The 12311-nt window shown below is 36.6% G+C and overlaps 1 protein-coding gene across 5 annotated transcripts in view; it reads right to left on the bottom strand.

The window, feature by feature from the left end:
• Positions 1-12311, bottom strand: part of CMC1 (C-X9-C motif containing 1) — an 86586-nt gene that overhangs the window by 3173 nt on the left and 71102 nt on the right. For all 5 annotated transcript variants that reach the window (XM_073222893.1, XM_073222894.1, XM_073222895.1 and 2 more), the window contains one exon: positions 12-102. In XM_073222893.1, coding sequence (XP_073078994.1) covers positions 12-102 — 91 coding nt within the window. The remainder of the gene's footprint in view (positions 1-11; positions 103-12311) is intronic.

Below are 12311 nucleotides of genomic sequence, written 5' to 3'. Positions count from 1 at the left end.
CAACTACTTACTAAGCAGTTAAACATTCTTTCAATGCAGAATTTTCTTTCCGGCATTTTACTACCATAAGGATTCCAGAGTCCTTGCAACACTTGGTAAAATCTGAAATAATAAATGTGGAAGAAAAACAAATTACATCAATATAATTTTTAGCAGCCCTAAAATAGTCATTCATTTAACATCTACCACCAGGAGTGTGCTTGGCACACAGCAGATGCTCCACGAAAGATGTACACAAATAAAAGGCACAATAAGATGAGTGTCATTTACTGTGTGGACATGAGATTTGAAAGGGGCAGAGAGGACTTCCGAGAGAAAGAGTGAGGCGGCTTTGTGGAGACAGGATGTAGAAAATGAACAGCAGAGAAAAATAATATATTCTGGAAGAAATGAGTAAGAAGAGTAAAACAGGAGCTGCTTTCAGACAGGGACATCTGGTGTCCAGTCTCTGCTTGGATGGCGTGAAGACACCCCCTTTCTTTAAAATAACCTTTCAGGGTTTTGTTACATGTCAAAGAACTTGCGCACTTATGTATAAATAATGTAAATTACCATTAAAGAACACAAAATAAAATTTCACTCGAACATATCTCAAGGTAATGCAAATAAATATCAATAAACAGAGTGGAGAGATTACTCAAAGTCAGTCCAAAGTTTAAAAAAAAAATGTGCTTAGAGATAGAATTTGAGACTTTCTTCCTTACAATATTGAAAACATGAGATTCATTCTTCTGGAAACCTTCCTTTATTTGAAAAGAAACCACTTAATATTATATAATACTTAATACTATATAGACTATTGGTAAAAATACTCTAAAATGTGGACCAAGTATATCTAGGAAAAAAACAGATAAAGCTGTCTCCTAACTTTAGTCTATGAATGAAATCATATTCTAATTAAGTACAAGTAGTCTATATTATTTCCAGTTTATAGGAAAACTTTCTGGGAGCCCTCCCTGTAAAAGTGGTAAGAGAAATAAATGATTTGGAACTAGGTGTTTTTAACTCATTTAATTTATGGAGCTTTTAGATGTATTTTAATGTTTAAATAACCCCCAATACTGAGGTTTCTTAATTAAGCCAAGAATAACTATTTATGGAGTAACAGCTGTGATGGAAATAGAAATAGTGGGCACTTGATCTCTTACACTTTTCATGTAGTCAGTTTCAAACAACATATTGTTTTGCAAATGCAGTCATCCAGTTACACAAAGCATTCAATGAGAAATGACAACTTAAAAACATACCAAATTAAAAGAAATCATCCTTAATGTTTCGTGTTATGACTAGAACCACTCCACTTGTATCTCCACTAATTTATGTATTTTTAAAATCTTATGCTTATTTATCACGACCACCTTTAGCACATATTTCTAAATTTCCAGTATTTTTTTCTTAATTCGTATTTATAAATAAAATTTATAACCTCTTTTTCCCAGCATTACCAATAAAAGAGCAAAGATATATTTGGATATCAATATAATTATAAGTTTAACATATAAGCTACATGTAATATTTCTATGACCATACCATCACCTTAAAGATTTCACCTTTCAACTCTGGAACTTCAATTTAATCTAAATGAAAAACACTCAGGAGGTCTTTTTTATTGAAGGGCAGATTTTAAAATCACCTAAAATTCGTAATACAACATCTACTCTACATCTGGAATGTTAAGTTTAAAACTGTTTCCTTATACAGAACTGGGTAAGAATGAAGAGACCTACTATAAACAATGCATAGAAGATCTTTTGATAGTTACTGAATAGTAAGAAGCTTTAAAAACATAGGACTAAACATGATACAATTTGGAGAGGATCCAGGTAGATGCCAATTTTTCTTAGGATTTTCCTTCAGACAAAGATATCTGCAGTTTTAGATTGAAGTAAGTTACAATCTAAAACTAATCTTTTTCAGGAAATGGTATCTTTTAAGGGATAACTTCTGTAATGACCAGTGTCATGTCAGGTTCCAGCCGACAATGCCTCTGTGCTGCACTGCTCTAGGCAATCATCTTCCCTTCTGGAAGCTGTGAAGTTAAAAATGCCTGCAGACAACGGCCGGTCAGCTCCGTCTGAGCTCACCAGTTCCAAATGAGTGAAGGCCTGAACTAAGGCGGAGGCGAGGAAGGCAAGTTTGTCCTCTTCTTTCTAATGACTTCGCAGCTGCAGGAAACCAAAGCCACGAGGCCACAAAGTACGTTATTCTGGATAACTGACAGCATGAGCAGTATTTCACGAAGTTCATGTGAAAAACTTTGTCAACCGTTCTGACTTTATGTACATTTATTTGTAAGATTTCATAACAAAACTGTACATCTCTTTGCAAACTTTGAGTCAATGATCCCAGTAGTGTGACTTAGAAAAAAGTCAATCCCGTCCAATCTACAGACAAACCCAATTACTATAAATAATCCCAGACTGGATGAGAAGCTAATTAGAACAAATTCACTTTAAAAGCTGGAAAACAATGTTATCAGTGAGTATCTGCCAGCGAACATTCTAACAACATAATCCCATAGAGGATTTTTCAAGGGATGGGTAAAATTGTTCCACTGTGAAAACAAAAGATCAGATGACAGCATCTTTACAAGACACATACTTTGGAACAGTGGCTTCTTCATCCCACTCACACCTTAAAAATGTTTCAGTTTCCAAAGGTAAATCTAAAATATTGCTGATGGAAAATTACCAAATCATGCTGTCACCTTCATGTTTACAGAGATCTAATTATAAATGTTTATTTTTTTCAAGTTACCAAAGTAGAATGAAAATTATAAAAAATCACTTACATCCCTGCCTTCACCATAGCAACAATAACAGCTGGCATCTGTTGAATTTACTACATACCAGGCACTTCCCAGTGAGTTAATTCAGGTTTCACAGGTATTAACTGATTTAATAATTTAAAATTTATTTTTTTCATATATTCTTTCAGTACTTATCCAAAGGCTCACAAAATATCATTGATTCACTCAACAAACATTTTCAAAGTGCATACTATATACCTAGTGCTGTGCTAGGTTCTGGGGTTTCCACGCTAAAAAGACAGAGAAGGCTACTGCCCTATGGCAGCTAACAACAGTTCCTGAGGAAGACAGGCAAAAAGTGCTCACAGATGAGTCTGGTATCTGGTCTGATAGGGGAAAGGTGGGGAAGGGTAGCACAGAACAGGAACGCTGATCCTATTCAAGAAGAACTTCCCATAAGACGTACTCTGAAGCTACAATCTATTCTGAGCCAGAGCAAGAGAGGAAGAACATTCTGGACAAAGGGAAGAGCACTGGAAAAGGTCTGGGGTGAAATGGCAGGATGTATTACTGAGTAATCAGAAGAGCAGGTACATTTCGGGTTATTTGGTTGTGCGTGTGTATGTGTGTGCCTTTGTGTGCTTGGTGGATGGGAGGTGGAGGAGGACAGGCGTGTGCCCATTATGACAGACAGGCAGTGCTAAAATGGCCAGGCTCTGTCCTAAGATCAATGGAAAGAAGGGTTTTAAACAGAGGAATGGCACAATTAGATTTTCTTCTACAGAGAACTACTAGAGCAGGCAGGGAAGGCAGAAGGGGAAACAATCAGATAACTAGTTAGGAGGTTAGTACAATAATCCAAGCAAGATGTGGCAAGGGACTAAAAAGGTAGAGGCGGAGGAATGGAGAAAAGCCAATGACTCCAACTGAAAGTTGACCGATCCTCATAGTTAGTTATGAGAATAACAGATGGAATCAAGGAGAACTCAGAATTTCTTGCTGGGTATGTGACGGCACAGTTTGAAGACTTTAAAAAGAACACCAGAAAAGGAACAGCATATGATGTCGTTCTATTTGGGTGGGAGCCTGTGGTTGGGGTTGGGGAGAGCCAATGACAAGCTGCAGACATGTGCAGTGAGGGGGCCTCTGAGACACCCAAGCAGAGCTGTCCAGAGGCGGTTAGCGATACAGGTCTGAAGCCAGTCTGAAATTCTGTTTTCATACCACAAACTTACTAAAAATAACAAAAAGAAAAGAGGCTCCAGGCACACCCTGAGTAATACTAATATGGAAGGTTCTAGAGGAGACAGGAGACTGGAATGATACTGAGGACTGGTATCACAGAAGTCAAGGAAACGTAGTGATTGACCTTTGATACATAAGCAGGAGCCTCTGGACCCAATTTTGGTTTTTGAGTTTATGAGTAGTTCCAACCACTGTAAAGATATTTCACAACTTTTATTCTTTCTTAGAGGCATTCCAGAAAATCTAAGAAAAAACTGACATATTTTGTAATACAGTGAAACTCAATTCTACTTCACAGTTATCATTTAGGTTCACTGGGATCTTTGCATAAAGCTAAGATACAATACAGACTCTTAATGATCTTATTGTTTTCCTACATATTGAAATATTTTACTATATAATCCTAGGAATTATTTCATCCTAACTCATCAGTTATTCCCAACGATGCTAAAAATGACTAAAATAATAAGAATAATGGAATCACCTAGAAAGATGATGCAACAGTGAAATAAACCTTCATTAGTACATCAGTGTTCTTACTATATTGCCTAATGTAGTTCACTATCTTGTGAATATATAAAAGCACTCCTTTTTTTGCTTCCCTTGAAAACAACTGAGATTTGAGATTTTTTTTACTTTTTTACTTTGTTAGTAGAATAAGCGCCCCTAAAGATGTCCAGTCCTAATCTCCAGACCCTGTGAATATGCTAGGTTCCATGGCAAAAGGGAATTAAGGTTGCTAATGAGCTAACCTTAAAACAGTGAGGTTTATCCTGGATTATTAGGATGGGCCCAAAATAATTATAAGCATTCTTAAAAATGGAGGAGGAAAGCAGAAGAAAAGAGTAAGAAATGTGATGGTGTAAGCAAGTTCAGAGAGTTATCTTGCCGGCTTTAAAGATGGAAAAAGAGGAACGCCAACCAAATTATTGAGGTGCCTTGCTATGCACTGAATATGTGGGTCCCCACCAAATTCCTATGTTGAAACCCTACTGCCCAATCCCACTCTACCACCACATGAGGTAGTAGAAGGTGGGGCCTTTGAAAGACCATCAGGATTAGCTATCAAGGTGAGGCTCTCATGAATGGGATGAATGCCCTTATAAAAGTCCTGAGAGAGCTTGCTTCCTTTCTCTGCTCTCCACCATAGAATACAAGAAGTCAGCCGTCTGCAACTTGGAAAAGGCCTCTCACTGAAGCCAACCATGCCGGTACCCTAATCTAGGTCTTCCAGCTTCCACAACTGGGAAACATGAGGTTCTGTTGTTTATTAGCCATCATTTATGGCATTTTTTGTTAGAGCAGCTCAAGCTGACTAAGACGGGTCTGTAAAAGCTGAAAAAGGCAGAGGAGAGCCTTTTCCAGGGAGCCTCCAGAAGGAATGAAGCTCTGCCGCCCAGTAAGACCCAGGTCACACTTCTGAACTACACAACTGTAATATCACAGAGTGGTGGTATTTCAAGCAGCTAAATCTGTATGATCAGTTACAGCAATAACAGTAATCTAACACTGCCAAGAGCAGAAAAAAGAAAACTGACAAAAAGATGTTTCACATCTTTTTACTAGACAGAGGACAAATGCAAAGAAACTGATGGCAGCACTCTAGACTTCAGTGATGATGGTGGAAGTGTATACTCAAACACTATAGATCTTCAGATAGTAATGACCTAAACTCTCTCAAAACCATGAAATAATGAGTAAATAACACATTCAGAAGGACAAAAGGAAATACAGTAATATCCAATTAGCCATTCAACAGGGACTTCTCATGTAGTTTATGTAACAAGAATGTACTACCTCATCATGCTAAAGGATGTATGACAATATTCTTCTTTTGTGATATTTGTGTGCTGAAATGTACTTCATCCAAGTTCCAGACAGGTGTAAAGACAAAGATGACTAGAAGGAAACGGTATTTATGGTATGCTTAAGTCTAAAAATAAAAATGTTTTAAAATGATGGATCAAAAAAGATGGCTGTTCTCTCTTCAACAAAATTGAGAGGCAGCCATCAACATTTAAAAAATATCAATTTGTAAGATGCAAGCACAAAAGGAACCAGGATTAATGGTGAACTAGAACCTATTACAGATGTGTTTGAAATTTGGAGGCAGTATTTACAAGATAGATATGTTGCAGGTTCATGATGAACAATTAATTGCATTCAAAACCACTGACACATATAAAACTTTCAAAACAGGGAAACATGAAATACAAATATGGCCTTGCTATATTTAATTCTTACTAAAATTTCTAAAGTCCCTATCCTTCTGTTCTGTAAATTTTTTAAAACAAAATTTTAAATAAATAAATAAAAGCATCCATCAGATGACTATCTTTTCCGAGAGAGTTTGGGTTAAAGGAGGATGGTCATACTGTTAAATGCCATTGAAATACCTAATAAGATGAGGAGTGAAAACTGCTTATCAGTTTTTATGTTAAGATCTTAAGTCCAACTGTCCAGAAATAACTATGATTCACATAATGCCAGGGATGAACAAACAAAAATCCTGGTTCCTTATCACTGATGAATTAAACATAACTATAGTAAAGAGTTGAAAATAAAAGCTATTTCCTCAAGCAAGTGGTCATTAAACAAAAAATATGGTTCCAAACAGCAATGTAATATAGTGGCAGACACATGGAGGAATTCAACAATAACAATATATTATGGCTGTGTCTTCATATAGTCAACCTGGGTCTGTAACCCTCTAAGCCTTGTACTGTGCACCGTGGTTACCACTACTGAGCATGTGCAGTGCGGCTAGTCTGGACTGCCATGTGTTGTAGGTGTAAAATACAGACTGGATTTTGAAAGCTTAGAATGAAAAAAAGGGAAATATTTCATTAATTTTTATATTGATTGCATGTTGAAAAGATAGCATTTGATATATTAAATATAGCACTGAAAATAATTTTACCTTTTAAAATTAATTTCACATTTGAAAAATGTGGCCATCAATTTGAAATTATAAATATGGCTCAACATTGTGTTTCTATTGTCCAATAAAACTTACTACAATGAAGGAAATGTTCTCTGCATTTTCCTGATTGTTGCCACCAGCCATGTGTGACTCCTGAGCCACTTGAAATGTGGCTAATATAACTGAAGACCTGAAGCTCTTATTTTAATGAATTTTAATTAAATAGCCACACGTGTCTAGTGGCTACCCATATCGGACAATGTAGCTCTAGACATTTCAGTTCCTTTTACTTCAGGTTATGCAAACAGACAGCTGGAAATGAGTTGCTCATTACTTCATGATTTGAAATTTATGATCATTTTAGGCTCAGTAATCTTCTTTATCTTTCCTTAGGGTATATTTTTCTATCCACTGATCCTTTTTAAGCCTATTAAAATACCTAATCAAAATAAAATATTTAAGGAAATAAAAACTAAGCGTAAATAATCATTCAATAAACTTTACACGCTTAGCTGGTATTCAACTAACAGCTGAATAAATAATAGATAAATCCAATGAATGAGTGTTAAATTTATAATTCTGATTTTCTACTAGGTTTGAGTTGACTTAACTCACCCTTATATTTATAAATATGGTGTTTTAAAATAATCTCTCCCATTGTATACACTGTTATCTTATTTGCCTCACATCTACATTTTTGACACTGTTGTTTATCACCATTCCATACTTGAGTTTAGATACAGAGTTGCATTCAGCATTTATCCAAACACTAAGTTCAAAAACAAGTTACAAAATTCTGGCCTTTCACAGAAATTGAAAAGTTTGAAGGGGATACTCAGATTCATTACCTTCATTCACTGGAATCTAAGTATAATGGAAATAAAATGTGATTCCAAGGAGCACTCAGTATGTAGCACTTGGAACAGGGACGATTTCTATCTATGGAAAGCCAAGGCGCAATGACTCACTCATGCTGAGCAGCGTCTAAAAGTGTTCTTAACTCATTTCTCCATCCAATTGCCTTACATTGGGTGGCATTTTTTTCCCGGTTTTCCCATAATGTTTTTTTCCAAGTTAAGTGTCAAAAGCAACGAGAACACAATGATAATGGCAACTAAAAATATATTTGTTATGTACCAGGCATTATACTGACTACTTCATGTTCATTGGCTAACATGAAACAAAAACATCAGGTAAGAGGTATCACAATTTTCCTTTGCCAGATGAGGAAACTGAGCTTTAATTAAGTCACCTCATACTTCTGAGATCACAGTATGGTACAGCCTGGCATAGAAAGGTCTTTCTAATTCTAGAAAGATAACTTGCAATTACTATTGAATCCCACTTAACTCCTTTCCATAACCAGAAAGCAGGAAAAACCGCCCCATCTAGGAGAACTGCCTACGCCCACAGAAACCTTAACCCAGGCCAGATACCTCACACAAGACAACGGCTGAGACCTGGGAAATGAGGGGGCTGTCTCAGCACATCGTATCACTGCCGTCGGAAAAAATAAGCTACAGTTCACTGCTCTCATTTTAAGCAACAGAGCAGTCACCTAAAATAAAATAGTATCAGATATCTCTTGGTGCCCCCTGTAAATTACTATAATACATTTAAATAATTAAAATAAGGATTTTACACTTTAGAAAGTGGCTTCTCCAAATAGTATGTAATGAAATGCTAAATTGTATGTTTGAGATTGTAAGTGCTGACAGAATTCACAAGGCAGACACCAGCACAGGCCTAGTGTGGCCAAGGACAGTACTGAATCAGCCCATCTCATGAAACAGACGGTGGTGCATGAGGTGCTTCAACTCCCAAAATAATAGAACCCTCAAGTATTAACAGGGACAGAGGTGGAGGATTAGAAAATGACACAGCAAGGACACTGGCAGTGAAGAGGCCTGGCCTATGCCATACACTCCTGTTCTATGCCCCTCTCTGCTCCACCCACGGCCTTCGCAGTGGGGAGACCCAAGGCACTAATGGGTGCACCCCTCAGCAAGCAGCAAGGGAACTGATGCATTGCTCAACACACAGCCTCTGGCTTTCCTCGCTATCTCCTGGTGGTCTCTGCCCTCTCCCACCCCCAACAAAAAGTTGGATCCCAAAAGTAGGATCTGTGCTTTTAACAATGCAAGTAATGTGAGCAAAAAGCTAGCCTGCTGTAGTTTTTCATTCTTGCAAGCATTTCTGAAACCTATTCTAGGGATAAGTATGGGCTGACAGTGACCACTCCCCACCACTCACCGAGGGCCCAGGAAAGGATCAGCAGCCTTGTTCTAGACTTCGGGGATGGAAATGGTTAGTGTGGGAAGGGTCTTAGATGTCTCTTAATCTAAACTCTAATAACTCAATTCAGAGAGTCCTCCTAAGCCATCTCGCCATCTGAACTTGTGGTGAGAGAACTCCTTATCTCACAGGGCAGCCAGTTCCTCTGTGTGGGTGCATGTGTGTTTTGGGGAGGGAAGATTTATAGCCTGAAAATACTTGAAGTCTAATGCTATCTCTTCATCAAACACTGTACGAAATAACATTTCCATTTCTTCCTTCTCCTGGTTCAGGGCCAGTGTGAATGCTGCTCCCTCCTACTTGCAGGATGTGTCTTCCAGACTACTGACAAAAACCTGGTCACCTTCCCCATAATCTGCTGGTGTGTCAAATTTATTTATTTATTTAACATTTTGTTCCAAAAAGGATCTGAAACAGCTTCACATTTCCCTAAAAAAACAAAAACAGCATCCATGAAGACAACTGGTTCTTCAAAATCTGAAACACTGTAGTCAATTCAAATATAAAAATAAGTATGGCTATGTCTATCTTAACAAAAATAACTATATAAACATACAAGAAAAACCATTTGAAGGGAGCCATTAGAGAATGAAGTATCGTTACCCATTCATCATCCTATCTTCACTTGAGTGAAGCAAAAAAAAAAAACTTATATAAGTAAAAAATAGCCTTTTACACCATTACAAGCCACTTATCAGCTTTCTCTTAATCTAACACAGTCACACCAACAGCCAAAGCAGAAATACTACACCATGAAATACTATGTAGCCACTAAAAAAATAAGTGCAACAGGGAAATGATCTCCATGACTGCAAACGCAAACAGCAAGGTGCCGAAGAGTATGGCACTCTACCATGTCTGTTCACAACACACACACACACGGGTCTACACAGACAAATGGCTATTCGTGTCAGCACAAAATGGCTGCGGGAGAATATGTAGGAGGCTGCTGGCTGTGCTTGTTTCAGGGAAGGAAAACTGGGGGTTTGGGAAACAAGAACTAAGAAACCCATCTGGAGTGAGCTGAGGTAGTCTGCACATGTGTCAAGTTTTAAAAACTAAGAGTGGGTGTAGGGGAAGGGAGTCCAGGTAAGAGGAGCTTTGGCTTTGACGAGCAGAGCAAAAAAAGTCACCTTTCAATTTTTCTCTTGAGCAAGCCCCTTTCCCTGAATTGCTGCTTAGTAGCAACAGCTGGGCAGGGAGCCCCTTTACAGCTCACTAGGAACACCCCACTCATCACACTCTAGGGCTCGTTCTGCACTTATGGCCCAATGTCATGAAATGCTAATTGTTCTCAAATACAAATTTGAGCATTCCTTTTCACAAAATATATAGCTACCTTGATTCTACTATTCCCATCATACCACTGCCAAGTGAAAAGCACTATTCCAAGGTAAAATGACACCATCAAAAGTCATACTACTTACTGTTTTTTTTTTAATTTAACACAGTTATACCATCAAAATGGAAGAAATCTGACAATAATAATGTCTTACCTTGCTGATAAATAGGTCCAAATTCTCAGTTTTAAATAGGAAAAAGAGAATAAAAGATGATGTTTTGCTAAATTCAATTAGACATTTAGTAAGTGAGGTATCCCTAGTTAACAAGGCAAATCGATCCTTTCAGCTCTGGCTGCAGTTTATTTAAAGACTTCACAATTTTACTACTTAAGAGCAAGTCCTATGGAGGTGTTATCTCACCATTTATATTTTCACAACACTTATGATATTGCTATCACACTCTTAAAATAAATGAGAAGCCCATGCCACATTTCAGACCAGTATAATGCTACAGATTCTACTTTTATTTCTGGAAATAAACATTAAAATAATTCTGTATTGCTCACTTTATTCTTGCAATGTTGAACACACAAAAAAAGTAAAACTAAGATTTTATATTTAAGTCCCAGACATACTTGAAAAACATTTTTAAACACTTGGTTTTAAAATCAGGTGCTAAAAAATATACCATTATAAAATTCTGACAATAACAGCATTTTGTGACAAAATTATGCTTTTAATTTTCTACTAAATTGTTGTTTATTAGCTTGCTACTTTAAAGATTAGTCTGTGTATAGAAAGAATTTAGTGGTGCATTTAATGAGACAAGAAGGTAGAAGTATCAACATGAAAAGATTATTTTACATTGTAGTGCATGAGCTATTTGATAATTCTAACATTGTACAAAAGAAAGCTGCTCTCTAGATTGACCATGGTTCAGTTAACATCACTGAATATCTAATACCTCCAACTCAATTAATTCTCACCTGATTAAGATCAGACTGATATTCAAACTAAATCATCTCTCCAGTCAAGTAGAAATCAATATTTCTGATTTTACTTTTAAATTACAATAGAAAATAAAATGCATGCATCTTCAATATGCCAAGAGTAGCTTTTCTATTCTAGTCTACCATGGCATGGATAACACAGTTGATTAAAGAATTATTCTAATTTGAGCACCAATATGCAGCAGAATCTGATTAATTTGAACACAGAAATGGAATAAAGTAATTAAATACAGGGCAAATAGAAAATTGACATAAAATAAACTTGACTTCTTTAAAACAAACCTCCCTATTTATCAGCTCAAGAAGTGAGGAATACAGTTTTATTAAAGATTGATTACTCTGAGAGAAAAGTCTTATTTCAGACATAGATATGTACAACACAAGCAAAGAAACAGGTCTATTTTGATAATATTCTTTCCCATACTGACACCCACAAGAAGCATGCCCATACCTAAAAATGACCATATTATTTCTATATGACTTCTCCAGAAAACAAAGGCTATGTTGACTCATCCTTGCTGAGGAAGGTAAAAATCAGTGAATCCAAAAACAACACAATGCTTATGTATTTGTAACTGTTACTAACTACTAAATAGAACATAAAATAGATTTTCCCCCTTTTTCATTCCTTAATTCCCTTCAAATTTAAGATGGAGGAGAAGAGTAAAGCCAAATTATTTATTGAGTTAACTGAACAGAAAGTACTGTTTTGCAGGTAATACAGAAAATTCTCAAATTTTAAACAACATATTTAAGAATTCAAAATCACAGCTAAATGAACTATTAGAAATGAAAATACTACTACA

This window comes from Manis javanica, chromosome 15, assembly GCF_040802235.1.
Source record: "Manis javanica isolate MJ-LG chromosome 15, MJ_LKY, whole genome shotgun sequence".
Lineage (NCBI taxonomy): Eukaryota > Metazoa > Chordata > Mammalia > Pholidota > Manidae > Manis > Manis javanica.
Note: the sequence above shows the minus strand (reverse complement) of the source record. Positions and strands in the feature narration are given on the sequence as shown.